This window comes from Rhinopithecus roxellana, chromosome 3 (assembly GCF_007565055.1).
Source record: "Rhinopithecus roxellana isolate Shanxi Qingling chromosome 3, ASM756505v1, whole genome shotgun sequence".
In the NCBI taxonomy this organism is placed as follows: domain Eukaryota; kingdom Metazoa; phylum Chordata; class Mammalia; order Primates; family Cercopithecidae; genus Rhinopithecus; species Rhinopithecus roxellana.
The window spans coordinates 151,271,660-151,288,878 of record NC_044551.1 but is presented as its reverse complement, the minus strand read 5'-3'; the positions used below and the strand labels follow the sequence as shown (position 1 = coordinate 151,288,878).

The following is a 17,219-nucleotide window of genomic DNA, read 5'->3' as shown; positions in this document are numbered from 1 at the left end:
TAAAGATAGATCAAACCAATTCTGTATGTAATTCTTGCATCATTGCAGAAAATTTTCACCACCAAGATAATTTTTCACAAAAGACATTTACTTTCACTAAAGAGGCCGTGAAGTGGCTCACGCCTATAAATCTCAGCACTTTGGGGGGTGGGCAGATCACTTGAGGTCAGTTAGAATAGAATAGAGAATAGAATAGAATAGAGAATAGAATAGAATAGAATAGAATAGAATAGAATAGAATAGAATAGAATAGAATAGAATGGAATGGAATGGAATAGAATGGAATAGAATAGAGAATAGAATGGAATAGAGAATAGAGAATAAAATAGAATAGAGAATAGAATAGAATAGAGAAAACGATAGAATAGAGAATACAATAGAATAGAATAGAGAATAGAAAGAATAGAGAACAGAATAGAATAGAGAATAGAATAGGAGAATAGAATAGAATAGAGAATAGAATAGAATAGAGAATAGAATAGAATAGTATAGAATAGAGAATAGAATAGAGAATAGAACAGAATATAGAATAGAATAGAATAGAATAGAATAGAATAGAGAATAGAATAGGAGAATAGAAGAGAATAGAATATAGAATAGAATATAGAATAGAATAGAATATAGAATAGAATAGAATAGAATAAAATAAAATAAAATTTTGTTAAAGGATGTTATATTGTTTTACTTAAAACCTGGTAATAAAAAATGGGCATGTTGTATTAAAAAAATGGAAGCTTACCATGTATTCTGAAGGAGCCATAAACTCAATAGTAGCATTTTGAACTTCTGGTCTTCTGTGAGGTTCTCCATAAACTCTGGTCAAAGGGTTGTACAAGAATTCTTCAGGAACTATATAAAGTTAACAATACACACATTGAAAAAACTGAAAGAATTTAATATATTTTGCATTTGGCCACTTTCTTGCTTGAAAAAATGATAAAAACTCATTAAATGCCAATTACTTTGTTTTTTTTTGAGACGGAGTTTCACTCTGTTGCCCAGGCTGGAGTGCAGTGCCGTGATCTCAGCTCACTGCAACCTCCACCTCCCAGGTTCAAGCGATTCTCTTGCCTTAGCCTCCCAAGTAGCTAGGATTACAGGCATGCGCTGCCATGCCGAGCTAATTTTTTGTATTTTTAGTAGAGATGGGGTTTCTCCATGTTGGTCAGGCTGGTCTCGAACTCCCGACCTCAGGTCATCCACCCACCTCAGCCTCCCAAAGCGCTGGGATTACAGACGTGAGCCACCACACCCGGCCTATTTGCTTAAATTTCACAATTATACAAGATATTAACATTTCACATACGAAATATACAGAAACTGGCTGGCACTAGAAGCTATGGTAAGACAATTCCAGAGGTCAAGGTCATAAGGTTTAATGAGTTTCATTAATTAATGAGACCTTTATGGAACATCACTTAACCTAACATCATACTTACCACTTATAATACACTAGTGGTTAAAGAGTATTTTCTAAATTATCATTGTATCTGTCTTCCTACTAATTGTTTAGAAATTAAAATCCCTATGCACTCTAAAGGGTAAGCTATAGTTCATGAAATAGCCTGGTTTGCATACGAAAGGGGCTTCAGTTTTTATTACAATTTCATTTTGTATATTAAAGCACATACACATAAAGATTTTAAAGGTAACTAAATACTACATGTCCATTTTCTGAATTATCATAGTGCAAAAGAAAGTTCTTAGCTTATCCCTACTTTTCTATACTGAAAAAAAAAACACACACACACACAATAAAACTGTTTTTTTTGTTTTGTTTGTTTGTTCGTTTGAGACAGAGTTTTGCTCGTTTGTTTGTTTGAGACGGAATTTTGTTCTTGTTGCCTAGGCTGGAGTGCAATGGTGCAATCTCAGTTCACTGCAACCTCTGCCTCCCAGGTTCAAGCAATTCTCCTGCCTCAGCCTCCCGAGTAGCTGGGATTACAGGCGCCTGCCACCACACCCAGCTAATTTTTTAATATTTTTAGTAGAGATGGGGTTTCACTACATTGGCCAGGCTGGTCTCAAACTCCTGACTGTAGGCGATCCACCCACCTCAGCCTCCCAAAGTGCTGGGATTACAGGTGTGAGCCACTGCACCTGGCTCTGTTTGGTTTGTTTTTGAGACGGAGTCTCGCTCTGTTGCCCAGGTTGGAGTGCAATGGCATGATCTCGGCTCACTGAAACCTCTGCTTCTGGGTTCAAGCGATTCTCCTGCCTCAGCCTCCCAAGCAGCTGGAATTATAGGTGCCCGCCATCACACCCAGCTAATTGTTGTATTTTTAGTAAAGATGGGGTTTCACCATGTTGGCCATGCTGTTCTCAAACTCCTGACCTCAGGTGATCCACCTGCCTCAGCCTCCCAAAGTGCTGGGATTAGAGGCGTGAGCCACCGCGCCCAGCCAATAAAACTGGCTTTTAAAAACTCTTGGCCAGGGCCGGGTGTGTTCTTAGGAGGCTGAGGCAGGAGAATTGCTTCAACCTGGTAGGCAGAGAGGTTGCAGTGAGCTGAGATCGTGCCACTACACTCCAGCCTGGCGACAGAGTGAGACTCCGTCTCAAAAACAAACAAAAACAAACTATTGGCTGAGTGTGGTTGCTCATGCCTACAATCCCAGCACTTTGGGAGGCTGAGGCAGGCAGATCACTTGAGGTCAGGAGTTCTAGACCAGCCTGGCTGACATGGTGAAACTCCGCCCCTACTAAAAATATAAAAATTAGCTGAGCGTGGGGGTGGATGCCTGTAATTCCAGCTACTCAGGAGGCTGAGGCAGGAAAACCGCTTGAACCTGGGAGGCAGAAGTTGCAGTGAGCTAAGATCACGCCACTGCACTCCAGCCTGGGTGACAGAGTGAGACTCCATCTCAAAAACAAAAACAAAACTCTTATATTCCTCTATTTCTCAAATCTTCCAAACAGACACTGTGGATACTGGCATACCCATTTCCTTCTCTAATCTGAACAGAATCCTATTGATTACATTACATTCCTCAAATAAAAACTGCAACATAGTTACTGAGAGAAATCTCCTCCTCCTCAACTACTGAGAAAACTACATTCAACTAATCTTCCAGCACTGCCCACCTCCCTTCATTCAGCAGTGAATGAATTGGGCAGCTATTCTGTGGACTTATTTTCTTTCACCCTAGAGAAAAGGCATGGAACAATTTCTACATAAAAATGTTTCTGCCGGGCGCGGTGGCTCAAGCCTGTAATCCCAGCACTTTGGGAGGCCGAGACGGGCGGATCACGAGGTCAGGAGATCGAGACCATCCTGGCTAATACGGTGAAACCCCGTCTCTACTAAAAAATACAAAAAACCAGCCGGGCGACGAGGCGGGCGCCTGTAGTCCCAGCTACTCGGGAGGCTGAGACAGGAGAATGGCGTGAACCCGGGAGGCGGAGCTTGCAGTGAGCTGAGAGCCGGCCACTGCACTCCAGCCTGGGCGGCAGAGCAAGACTCCGTCTCAAAAAAAAAAAAAAAAAAAAAAAAAAAAAAATGTTTCTTAAATTATTGGCTTAAGTAATACCATGAAATATATCACTTATAATATACCCAATACAATGTAAAAATGGGATATCCATATAATACTATCATTATTTTTTGCCTAAAAAGTAAATAATTAAATTTATTTATAAACATTAATGCATAGAAAAAAGTTACCCATAGTTTTCTGAGTGGAAGGATTGACTACAGGTAAATAAAAGTTTTTTTTTTTTTTTAACTGCCCATTTGTATCATCTGATTTCCCTACAATGCAAGTAGACATGTTTAAATGTTTCAAAAAAGCATCCCATACCATCATTGACTCGATAACATAAGTTACACTTCCATCTCCTTTGATCAAGAAAGCTGACAAAAGGATTGATATATGTCCTGCATGAACGGCATCTCACAATTGTACTGGAGGTAACCACAGGCAATTGCTGAAAAAAAAAGAATTAAATTTAAACAGATTAAAGGCAATAATCATCATGTTGAAAATATAAGCATGAATCCATCCTGTCTAAATAACTGTTGAGATATTATCATTTTAGAGAAAACCTAGAGTACAAGATGTATCTAAACCGCCATACACAAAAACCACGTAGTTGAAACGTATTACTTTTAAACCCTACGGTTTTGCTCCAAGACCATTCTCATTAAAAGTTGTCTTAAAAAAAAAAAATTATTGGCTAGGCACAGTGGCTCACATGTGTAATTCCAGCACTTTGGGAGCCAAGGTGGAAGGACTGCTTAAGGCCAGGAGTTTGAGACCAGCCTGGGCAACATAGTGAAACGTGACCCTCTCAAAAGATACAAAAAGGCCGGGCGCGGTGGCTCAAGCCTGTAATCCCAGCACTTTGGGAGGCCGAGACGGGCGGATCACGAGGTCAGGAGATCGAGACCATCCTGGCTAACACGGTGAAACCCTGTCTCTACTAAAAAATACAAAAAAAGCTAGCCGGGCGAGGTGGGTGGCGCCTGTAGTCCCAGCTACTCGGGAGGCTGAGGCAGGAGAATGGCGTAAACCCGGGAGGCGGAGCTTGCCGTGAGCTGAGATCCGGCCACTGCACTCCAGCCTGGGCGACAGAGCGAGACTCCGTCTCAAAAAAAAAAAAAAAAAAAAGATACAAAAAATTAGCCCAGTGTGTTGAGTTGGGTTGAAGTGGGAGGATAACTTGAGCCTGGGAGGTCAAGGCTGCAGTGAGCCATGATTGAGCCACTGCACTCAAGCATGGGCAATGGAGCAAGACCCAGTCTCAAAAAAGAAAATAAAATAAAAATTTAAAAAGCATTTTTTTCTCATGGACCACTCACATTGCAAAACCAAAATAGCAGGACAGGCACAGTGGCTAATACCTATGTCTAAAATCCCAGTACTCTGGTGGGAGGCTGAGGCAGGAGGATTACTTGAGGCCAGGAGTTTGAGACCAACTTGGGCAAGAAAGTTAGACCCTGTCTCTATTTTAAAAATAAAAATAGGCTGGGCATGGTGGCTCATGCCTGTAATCCCAGCACTTTGGGAGGTCAAGGTGGGTGGAACACGAGGTCAGGAGTCCAAGACCAGCCTGGCCAACGTGGTGAAACCTCATCTCTACTAAAAATACAAAAATTAGCTGGGTGTGGTGGCAGGTGTCTATAATCCCAGCTACTTGGGAGGCTCAGGCAGGAGAATTGGTTCAACCCCGGGAGGCAGAGGTTGCAGTGAGCCGAGATCGCACGACTGCACTCCAGCCTGGACAACAGAGCAAGACTCCATCTTGGAAAAAAATAAAAATATCCCAGTGCTTTGGAAGGCCAAAGCAGGAGGATCACTTGATGCCGAGAGCTAGAGATCAACCTGAGCAACACAGCAACAGCCTATCTCTACCAAAAAAAAAAAAAAAAAAGTTTTTAAATAAATAATAAGTTAAAAAAGTAAAACCAAGATGGTAAATTTACAATGTATTTTTGGCATGAATGGCAAAGAAAAAAAAACATTCTAAAATATACGACCAATGAAACTATTACAAAGTTTGTTGATGTTACATTAAGAAGCTTACTTAGTTCTCAACTGTAATAAAGTAAGGTGAGGTTAATTTAAATAATCAATTAAACTTTGGAATTACGCTCCTAAAGTTTATCCTACATACTAAAAGTTCTAAAGTCTTAGCTGACCAGTGCCTGCAGTACCACTTACTCTGTCTGGAGGCTGAGGCAGGAGGACTGCTTGAGCCCAAGAGTTCAAGGCTGCAGTGAGCTATGATCATGGAACTGCACTCTAACCTGGGTGACAATGAGAGACCCGGTCTCTAATAAATAAATAAATACATGACAGTAAATACATGGGAAGGGTCTTTGTAAGACTATCAGATGTAGGGAGATTTGTTCTGATTTACCAGAAACCCTGAGACAGGTGAAAGAAATGTTTTTGCTTATACTGATCAACTTAACTGAGAGCTAGTGCCTTGGACAACAAAGTGACATAGCATCTCATCTTTAAAAAAAGGTTTTATTTATTTATATGTATCTTTATCTTTTTTTTTTTTTTTTTTTTTTGAGACAGTCTCACTCTATCGCCCAGGTTGGAGTGCAGTGTGGGATCTTGGCTTACTGCAACCTCCACCTCCCACCTCCCAGGTTCAAGCAATTCCCTTGCCTCAGCCTCCCCAGTAGCTGGAATTATAGATGTGCGTCACCATGCTCAGCTAAATTTTCTATTTCTGGTAGAGATGAGTTTTACCACGTTGGCCAGGCTGGTCTTGATCTCCTCAAATCAGGTGATCTGCCTGCCTCACCCTCCCAAAGTGCTGGGATTACAGGTGTGAACCACTGCACCTGGCCTTTATCTATTTTTTTAAAGAGAAGGATAGCATACCCAATCCTGGGCAACATAGTTAATTAACACTCTGCTTCTTAAAAAAAATAAAAATAAAAAAATAAATGCAGGCAATAAAATTCTATCAACACCAAAAAAATCCTATCACCAAAAGAAGGTGTCTTGTGGGAAAGTCAGCAATCCTCAAGAGTATGTGGCCACAGAACTTTAGGATAAAGATAGATCGGCTTCTTTTCTCTTTTGAAATAACTTTTTTTTTTTGGATACAGGGTCTCACTCTGTCACCCAGGCTGAAGTACAGTAGTACGATCATGTCTCACTGCAGCCTCAACCTCCCAGGCTCAAGTGATCCTCCCACCCTAACCTCCCGAGTAGCCAGGACTAGGCTGGTCTTGAACTCCTGGACCCAAGCAATTCTCCCACCTTGGCCTCCAAAAGTGCTGGGATTACAGGCCATGAGCCACCACGTCTGGCTTAAAACAACTTTTTAAAATAACAAATTTTACTCCAAGGAAAGCAGAATGGGGAGACTCGGGTAAAGTACTTTAATGGGTAAATAATTCACGACCTATTAAAATAGTATGATTCATTTATTTAGTTTCTCTCAGTACCTCTATTCTATTCAGCACTTTTTGAAATTTCCAGCAATATACTTACTTTATCTAGTATTTGAAAGTATTTAGTAACAAAATTTTTGGTTGAACTGTAAGTAATCTGTCAATCATCGACGTCCTAAAGATAGATCAAACCAATTCTATATGTAATTCTTGCATCATTGCAGAAAATTTTCACCACCAAGATAATTTTTCACAAAAGACATTTACTTTCACTAAAAAGGCCGGGTGCAGTGGCTCATGCCTATAAATCTCAGCACTTTGGGGGGTGGGCAGATCACTTGAGGTCAGTTCGAGACCAGTCTGGCCAACATGGTGAAACACCATCTCTACTAAAAATACAAAAATTAGCTGGGTGTGGTGGCAGGTGCCTATAATGCCAGTTACTTAGGAAGCTGAGGCAAGAGAATCGCCCGAACCTAGGAGGTGTAGGTTGCAGTGAGCTGAGATCTCACCACTGCACACTAGCCTGGGCGACAGTGAGACCCCGTCTCAGAAAAAAAAAAGAGCCAGGCACGGTGGCTCATTCCTGTAATCCCAGCACTTTGGGAGGCTGAGGCAGCTGGATCACGAGGTCAGGAGTTCAAGACCAGCCTGGTCAAGATGGTGAAACCCCCTCTCTACAGAAAATACAAAAATTACCCAGGCGCGGTGGCAGGTGCCTGTAATCCCAGTTACTAGGGAGGCTGAGGCAGGAAAATCGCTTGAACATGGAGGGCAGAGGTTGCAGTGAGCCAAGATTGCATCACTGCACTCCAGCCCAGGCGACAGAGGGAGACTCCGTCTAAAAAACAAGAAAAGAAAAGAAAAGAAAAGAAAAGAAAAGAAACATACCACTAAGTCTTTGAAAGGATGAAGCAGCAGCCCCAAAGGAAGTTTGGCTTTATTCAATAAGGCCTGCGTCTGAGGAATGCTAGTCAGCGTGCATCGAAATAACCTATATCAAAGTAAAGAGTATGCATCAGTTGCTGCTATGATTATTTTTGAACAAAACAACCACAAAGTTTTAAAAGGTATACATTTTAATACTGGATCAGATTACAGATGAAATATTTCAATAGATTCTCTAAAATTTTATCCTATTTAAATATTTAAATCTAAGTCCTATGCAGAAATAGAGTGGATGATTATATTATATAACTAAAATATAGTCTCTTCTTGGCTTGTGTGTAAAACAGTCTAAACTATCAAATGACTTATTTTTTGTTTTGTAAGCCTAGTTGACACTGGAATTAAATTAAACTTAGGTGATGGCCCAAATTGCAAAGTTTATTTAAAAGTTCAGTTTTGCTGAAGATTCTAAATACAATTTAAAGGTACCAAATTTAATTTATCAGAAATTATTGATCACACACATTTAAGCTTATGGTAAGTTTTTAGGAAGAAAAGCTATTATGTTATGAAATTAATTTTAAATGACATCAAATAAAGGATTATGTAGAATCAAATCCCTGTACTTTGGATTTTGAAGAAAGAATGTAACCACCATAATGATAATGAATATCATAATCTCATTAGAGCCGATAAGAAAAAAATCAGTTCAGGAGTTACATCTCTATTTCTTGAGGTAGGACTTTTCAAATCTCTATTAAGTAAACAAGTAAAACAGTTCTGGGCCGGCGCGGTGGCTCACGCCTGTAATCGCGGTACTTTGGGAGGCCAAGGCGGGTGGATCACGAGGTCAGGAGATCGAGACCATCCTGGCTAACACGGTGAAACCCCGTCTCTACTAAAAACACAAAAAATTAGCTGGGTGTGGCGGCGGGCACCTGTAGTCCCAGCTACTCAGGAGGCTGAGGCAGGAGAATGGCATGAACCCGGGAGGCGGAGCTTGCAGTGAGTCAAGATCGGGCAATTGCACTCCAGCCTGGGCAACAGAGCTAGACTGTCTCAAAAAAATGAATAAATAAATAAAAAAGGGTTCTGGCCGGGTGCGGTAGCTCAGGCCTGTAATCCCAGCACTTTGGGAGGCCGAGGCGGGCAGCTCACGGGGTCAGGAGTTCGAGACCATCCAGGCGAACACGGTGAAACCTTGTCTCTACTAAAAATACAAAAAAACTAGCTGGGTGTGGTGGCGGGCGCCTGTAGTCCCAGCTTCTTGGGAGGCTGAGGCAGGAGAATGGCATGAACCCTGGGGGCGGAGCTTGCAGTGAGCAGACACTGCGCCACCGCACTCCAGCCCGGGCGGCAGAGCGAGACTATCTCAAAAAAACAAACAAAAAAAGAGTTCTATCTTCTGTATCCAGAACTTTCATAAATTAATAATTTGTATGGCTTATTCATAACACCTGATGTGCCCCCTGCAATAAGCTAGAAAACTTTTCCGACATGCACAATGTCACATCTGAAGCCTTACTCTGGGTTACAGTTGAGTTTCTGGATGTCTTCATGTAAATTTGGAACTGGAGGCTTCAAAGGTGTTGACGGAAGCATGTTTCTTTCTTGAAGAAGATTGACAACTCTTAGACCCTCTGGATGTAGACTTAATCCACTCATGCTTGTGGTTAAATGATTAGCACCTAAGGGAGTCTACAGATATATAATTTCAAAGTAAGTAACATTTATTAAGTGTGTAGGGAAGTGGTTAATTTCTCTGTAAATAACAAAAGTGCAATCTAGATCTCTTGGCCAATCTTTTGGTTCTGGAAAAACGTATAAAGACAAAGGCTTTATGAAATATCCATTATTATTCTAATTGGTTATAAAAATGTATAATATATCTTCCTAAAACTTTCTTCATGTGTATACAGTTTAAACCAAATGGAGAAACAGGTTAAAGAAAATCCCAAAAAGTTTACCTGAGTAAAGGCTTGTGGCCCACTTGGGTAATTCAAGGAAGAGGGTGGCACTCCAGTTGCACCAGGTGGTGGTGTGTTCTGATAACCAGGCGGTAAGGAAGGATATGAATATCCAACACTTCGGCTCATTTTGGGATTCTTGTTAGTAAGCTGTGGTGTTGCTAGAAACAAGGTAACTTTTAAGTTCTATTTTATACTCCAGAATACTTGATTCATTTATTTAAAAAAAAAAAAAAAAGGCCGGGCGCGGTGGCTCAAGCCTGTAATCCCAGCACTTTGGGAGGCCGAGACGGGCGGATCACAAGGTCAGGAGATCGAGACCATCCTGGCTGACACGGTGAAACCTCGTCTACTAAAAAAATACAAAAACTAGCCGCTCGAGGTGGCGGGCACCTGTAGTCCCAGCTACTCGGGAGGCTGAGGCAGGAGAATGGCGTAAATCCGGGAGGCGGAGCTTGCAGTGGGCTGAGATCCAGCCACTGCACTCCAGCCCGGGCGACAGAGCGAGACTCCGCCTCAAAAAATAAATAAATAAATAAATAAATAAATAAATAAATAAATAAAAATAAAAATAAATTAAAAAAAAAAAAAAAAAACTTTTTTTTGAAAAAGGGTCTCACTATCGCCCAGGCTGCAGTACAGTGGCGCAATCACACCTCATTGCAGCCTTAACCTCCCGGACTAAAGTGATCCTCCTATGTCAACCTCCAAAATAGCTGAAACAACTGGTGTGTGCCACCATGCCTGGCTAATGTTTTTGTATGTTTTGTAGAGACAGGACTTCACCATGTTGTCCAGGCTAGGAGTACAGGTATAAGCCACCATGCCTGGCCCAGAATGCTTTAAATCAACACATAAATCTAATAAAGTATAGGTATTATAACTCCAAAATTCTTTGGATAATTTAATACTTTCATTTATCAACTTTGTAAAATAAGACAAACACCAGTAACAAAGTAATAGCAATGATTAAAATCTATTTTATTTTATTTATTATTTTATTTTTCGAGATGGAGTCTCACTGTGTCGCCCACGCTGGAATGCAGTGACACAACCTCGGCTCACTGCAACCTCCCTCTCCTGGGTTCAAGTGATTCTCCTGCTTCAGCCTCCCGAGTAGCTGGGACTACAGGTGCGTGCCACCACACCAGCTAATTTTTGTATTTTTAGTAGAGATGGGTTTTACTATGTTGGTCAGACTGGTCGCAAACTCCTTGACTTCAGGTGATCCGCCTGTCTTGGCCTCCCAAAGTGCTGGGATTACAGGCATGAGTCACTGTGCCTGGCCAAAAATCTTCTTAATAGATTTATACTAGTTAATATTTTATACTATAGTAGTAGACATGAAAACTAGTTTGCACAGTTAATTTACTTTCATATTGGCTGGGTGTGGTGGCTCATGCCTGTAATCCCAGGACTTTGGGAGGTTAAGGTGGGCGGATCACTTGAGGTCAGGAGTTTGAGACCAGCCTGGCCAACATAGGGAAATCCCATCACTACCAAAAAATACAAAAATTACCCGGGTGTGTGGTGGTATGCGCCTGTAGTACCAGCTACTTGGGAGGCTGAGGTGGTAGAACTGCTTGAATCTAGGAGGCGGAGATGAGCCGAGATTGTGCCCACCACATTCCAGCCTGGACGACAGAGGGAAACTCTGTCACACACACACAAAAAAACCAACAAAACAAAAGAATAGTTAATTTACTTTTATATCATGTACTAAGTTTTGTATTCAGACTAAAATTCTAATTTAAAACAACTTTAATTAAAACATCCTAGCAGCTGGGCGTGGTGGCTCACGCCTGTAATCCCAGTACTTTGGGAGGCTGAGGTGGGAGGATCATGAGGTCAGGAGATCGAGACCATCCTGGCCAACATGGGGAAACTCCGTCTCTACTAAAAATACAAACAATTAGCCGGGCGTGGTGGCAGAAGCCTGTAGTCCCAGCTACTCGGGAGGCTGAGACAGGAGAATGGTGTGAATCGGGAGTCGGAGCTTGCAGTGAGCCAAGATCACACCACTGCACTCCAGCCTGGGCGACAGAGCGAGACTCCGTCTCAAAAAAAAAAAAAAAAAAAATCCTAGCAGGGTGAGGTGGCTCACACCTGTAATCCCAGCACTGTTGGAGGCCAAGGTAGGTGGATTGAGGCCAAGGTCAGGAGATCAAGACTATCCTGGCCAACGTGGTTAAACCCCATCTCTACTAAAAATGCAAAAATTAGCTGGGTGTGGTGGCACGTGCCTGTAATCCCAGCTACTTGGGTGGCTGAGGCAGGAGAATCGATTGAAACAGGGAGTTGGAGGTTGCAGTGAGCTAGGATCACACCACTGCACTCCAATCTGGGTGACAGAGCAAGAATCCGTCTCAGGAAAAAAAAAAAAAAATTCCTAAATGGGCCATGTGAGGTGGTTCATGTCTGTAATCCCAGCAAATCGGGGAACCAAGGCAGGAGGAATCTCTTCAAGCCAAGGGTTCGAGACCAGCCCAGGCAATATATCGAGACCCAGCCCCCCATCTCTACAAAAATAAAAAAACTAGCCTGGCATGGTACCATATGCTTGTAGTCACTGCTACTCCGGGAGGGTGAGGTAGAAGATCACACGAGCCCAGGAGTTTGAGACTGCAGTGAGCTATAATGGTGCTACTGCACTTGAGCCTGGGTGACAGAAAAAAAATTCTAAAAGTACTCTATAGTCAAAACACACTAATAATAAATCCATGATCCCAATTCTGACAAGAAGAAAAACTTAACAAAAAATCTAACGCATAGAAATAAAAAATGTTAAATAGTAGAGCCAGATGCTGTGGCGCATGCCTATTATCCCAGCACTTTCGGCGGCCAAAATGGGCAGATTGCTGGAGCCCAGGAATTCAAGGCCACCCTGGGTAACATGGTGAAACCCTGACTCTACAAAAAATACAAAAAGTAGCCAGGGCCTGGGCATGGTGGCTCATGCCTATAATCCCAGCACTTTGGGAGGCTGAGGCGGGCAGATCACTTAAGGTCAGGAGTTAGAGAACAGCCTGGCCAACATGGTGAAACCCTGTCTCTACTAAAAATACAAAAATTAGCAGGGTGTGGTGGCAGGTGCCTCTACACCAGCTAACTGGGAGACTTAAGCGGGAGAGTCACTTGAACCTGGGAGGCAGAGGCTGCAGTGAACTGAGATCTTGCCACTGCACTCCCGCCTGAGCAACAGAATGAGACTCAATCTCAAAAAACAAAAACAAAAACAAAAAACTGGAAATTGTGGCACATGGCTATAGTCCCAGCTACTCAGGAGGCTGAGGTGGGAGGACTGCTTGAGTCCAGGAGACTAAGGCTGCAGTGAGCCATGATCGCACCACTGCACTCCAGCCTAAGCGACAGAGTGAAACCCTGTGTCCAAAAAATAAATAAATAAATAAGTTAATAGTATGTATGGCTACATGATCATGAAGTTACCTTCTTAGTTTCCTATATATTCATACAAGTACCACATATTATTTCTATAATTAGAAAAAAGAGATTAAAAAAAAAACTTTCATAGCATCTCACCCAATAAGCCACCTCCTTCAATCTCATCGTAACTACTGTGGACCACCATAGATCCGTTATTGGTAGTTGATGTAATACCTAAAAAGGAAGTTCATCAACAAGATTTTAATTAGAATGATTATTACAATCTCTGTATGATTTGAACTAATATCCAAAATTTTAAATAATTTTCTTTTTTTTTTTTTTTTGAGACGGAGTCTCGCTCTGTCGCCCAGGCTGGAGTGCAGTGGCCGGATCTCAGCTCACTGCAAGCTCCGCCTCCCGGGTTCACGCCATTCTCCTGCCTCAGCCTCCCGAGTAGCTGGGACTACAGGCGCCCGCCAGGTCGCCCGGCTAGTTTTTTGTATTTTTAGTAGAGATGGGGTTTCACCATGTTAGCCAGGATGGTCTTGATCTCCTGACCTCGTGATCCACCCGGCTCGGCCTCCCAAAGTGCTGGGATTACAGGCTTGAGCCACCGCGCCCGGCCAATTTTAAATAATTTTCTAAGCAACAAATAATTTAAAACTACAGCCTATTAACAACATCAAAAATCCAAGTTTTTACATATACAATAGTTTCAAGTAATTTAGCTGCAACTTCAGGGAAAGGAAACATGAGTCTTTGGAAAGAGTCTTTTTTCACCTTGCATTTTACCTAAGCCAAAGGCCGAAATAACAAGGCTTTTTCAAAACCTACTCCACCAAAATAACTTCTAGCAAAAGATGGCTCTTTATGAAGTTTGTAAAATTATGTACCATCTGAAAGATTTCAGCAGTTGTGAGAGCTGCATTAAAAACTTCTAAGGAGCCGTACACAATGAAAAAAATTATCAAAATCAAAACTACCTAAAGAAAAAGAGGCCAGGTGCAGTGGCTCACGCCTGTAATCCCAGCACTTTGGGAGGCCAAAGCGGGCGGATCACGAGGTCAGGAGTTAGAGATCAGCTTGGCCAACATGGGGAAACCCTGTCTCTACTAAAAATACAAAAAAAAAAAATTAGCTGGGAATGGTGGCACGTGCCTGTAATCAGCTACTCAGGAGGCTGAGGCAGAAGAATTGCTTGAACCTGGGAGACAGAGGTTGCTGTGAGCCAAGATTGTGCCATTGCATTCCAGCCTGGGCGACAGAGTGAAACTCCATCTCAAAAAGCAAACAAAAAAAGAAAGTAAAATTATGAGGAACAAAGACCTTCTTTTCTTTTCTTTTCTTTTTTTTTTTTTTGAGATGGAGTCTCGCTCTGTTGCCCAGGCTGGAGTACAGTGTTGCGATCTCAGCTCACTGCAACCTCCACCTCCTGGGTTCAAGGGATTCTCCTGCCTCCGCCTCCCAAGTAGCTGGGACTACATGCATGTGCCACCACGCCCGGCTTATTTTTTGTATTTTAGTAGAGACAGGGTTTCACCATGTTGGCCAGGATGGCCTCAAACTCTTGGCCTCAGGATCCGCCCACCTTGGCCTCCCAAAGTGCTGGGATTACAGGCATGAGCCATCGTGCCCAGCCCTTATTTTCAAAATATCTAACAAAGAGAGTAGAATCCAAAATTAATTTGAAGATGATATAAATGAATTAGAACAACTGCTTTAAGTCCAGAGGACAACCACTAAAATAGAACTAACATCTTAACATCTCTTCTTCCAAAATTATACAGGATTAAAGACAAATGCCAGGGACATCTGTTTATGATAACTAAATATTTATTTCCAGTTACCTCTACTAAGTATGAGCTCTAATTCAGGAATAGAAGAAACTAAATTCAGTGAATGGTATTAACCTCTAGCACCTAAGTACAAAACTGCTAACTTCAATGACCGTATTAACACGAAGTAGATAAATTTAATGGTTTAGTCAGTCACTTCTTTTCAGTTCTCAAGACCAACATGACTTTAGCCATGAATTTGTAACAGAAAATCACAGTAAAACTTTTAGCAGAAACAAAAACATTGAGCATATTGTGAATTATTTTTAGTTGTTAAAAAATGTAGGTAAGGTGTGGACGCTTACACCTGTAATCCCAGCACTTTGGGAGGCCAAGGCAGGCAGATCACTTGAGCTCCGGAGTTCACACCAGCCTGGGCAACATGGGAAAACCCTATCTCTACTGAAAATACAAAAATTAGCCAGGTGTGGTGGTGCATGCCTATAATCTCAGCTACTCAGGAGACTGAGACACAAGAATCGCTCGAACCTGGGAGGCAGAAGATGCAGTGAGCCAAGATTCTTCCACTGCACTCCAGCCTGGGAAACAGAACTCCAGCCTGGGCAACAGAGTGAGACTTATGTCTCAAAAATAAATAAAATAAAATAAAATGGTAGCTGGGTGTGGTGGTACACACCTGTAGTTCCAGACCAGGAGACTGCAGCTTTCGTGAGCTATGATGGCACCTCTGCATTCCAGCCTGTGTGACAGAGTAAACTGTATCTCTTTAAATTTCTTTTTCTTATTTAAATATTTATTGTAACTTGATTTTCAAAGTAATATTGTGGCAACCAATGAGACAATGCTTCATCATTTTGTTCCTTTTTTTTTTTTTGAGACTGAGTCTTACTCTGTCACCCAGGCTGGAGTACTGTGGTGCGATCTCAGCTCACTGCAACATCCACCTCTCGGGTTCAAGTGATTCTCCTGCCTCAGTCTCCTGAATAATTGGGATTACAGGCACATGCCACCATGTCTGGCTAATTTTTGTATTTTTATTTTTTATTATTTTTATTTTTTTTGAGACAGAGTCTTGCTCTGTTGCCCAGGCTGGAGTGCAGTGGGCAACACTGGAGTGCCTTACGGGTTCAAGCCATTCTCCTGTCTCAGCCTCCCAGGTAGCTGGGATTACAGGTACCCACCACCATTCCTGGCTAATTTGGATTTTGTTTTTTTGAGATGGAGTTTCACTCTTGTCACCCAGGTTGGAGTGTAATGGTGCCATCTTGGCTCACTGCAACCTCTGCCTCCCAGGTTCAAGCGATTCTCCTGCCTCAGCCTCCTGAGTAGCTGGGATTACAGGCGCCTGCCACTATGCCCAGCTAATTTTTGTATTTTTAGTATAGACAGGGTTTTGCCATGTTGGCCAGGCTGGTCTGGAACTCCTAACCTCAGGTGATCCGCCCACCTTGGCCAACCAAAGTGCTGGAATTACAGGCGTGAGCCACCGCACCTGGCCTTAATTTTTGTATATTTAGTAGAGATGGGGTTTCACCACCTTGGCCAGGCTGGTCTCAAACTCCTGACCTAAGGTGATGTGCCCACCTCGGCCTCCCAAAGTGTTGGGATTGAAGACATGAGCCACCACGCCTGGCCTTGTTACTCAATGCTAGCATTATTCTTTTCCCTACTTACAATACTTAATGTAATGCTAGAAGAAAACACAAAAATGATAATATTGATTGTATTCAGTAGTATAATATGGGCAATGTTTTTACCCCCTCATCTGCTTCCCTATTTCTACATCTTGCTGCAATGATTATATTACTGCTAAAATCAAAAGTAATTCTCCTGCCTCAGCTGCACAAGTAGCTGGGATTACAGGCACGTGCCAGCACGCCTGGCTAATGTTTGTATTTTTAGTAGAGACGGGGTTTCACCATGTTGGCCAGGCTGGTCTCAAACTCCGGACCTCAAGTGATCCACCCACCTTGGCCTCCCAAAATGCTAGGATTACAGAGGTGAGTCACTGCGCCAGCCTAAAACCAAATTTCTTACTTTACAAAATATCTTATTTAAATGAACACTTTTATTTCCATTACATCCCAAGATGATGCTTTAAAATATTTTACTTATATAAACTACATGTAGCTGACATTGATTTTAGGGAGGGGAAAATCAAACTTCAAAAGCTTGTATTTTTCCACTGCTTGTATAAATGACTTTTATTTAGTTTCATAAGTATGTGTTAACATTTACAATAATAGTGGCAATCAAAATACATCTTGAATGAAAAGCGTCAATATTTTAAAAGGATATTCCTAACATTCTAATGTCATGTCAAGA

The 17,219-nt window shown here is 42.0% G+C and overlaps 1 protein-coding gene across 4 annotated transcripts in view; it reads right to left on the bottom strand.

The window, feature by feature from the left end:
• SEC24A (SEC24 homolog A, COPII coat complex component) overlaps positions 1-17,219 on the bottom strand; it is an 87,248-nt gene that overhangs the window by 51,149 nt on the left and 18,880 nt on the right. For 3 of the 4 annotated variants that reach the window (XM_010359928.2, XM_010359929.2, XM_010359932.2), the window contains exons 4-9: positions 13,255-13,332; positions 9,715-9,875; positions 9,273-9,445; positions 7,751-7,853; positions 3,801-3,927; positions 740-849 (exon numbers count right to left, since the gene is read on the bottom strand). In XM_010359928.2, the coding sequence (XP_010358230.1) occupies positions 740-849; positions 3,801-3,927; positions 7,751-7,853; positions 9,273-9,445; positions 9,715-9,875; positions 13,255-13,332 (752 nt within the window). The remainder of the gene's footprint in view (positions 1-739; positions 850-3,800; positions 3,928-7,750; positions 7,854-9,272; positions 9,446-9,714; positions 9,876-13,254; positions 13,333-17,219) is intronic. The other variant, XM_010359930.2, reaches the window with a different exon arrangement.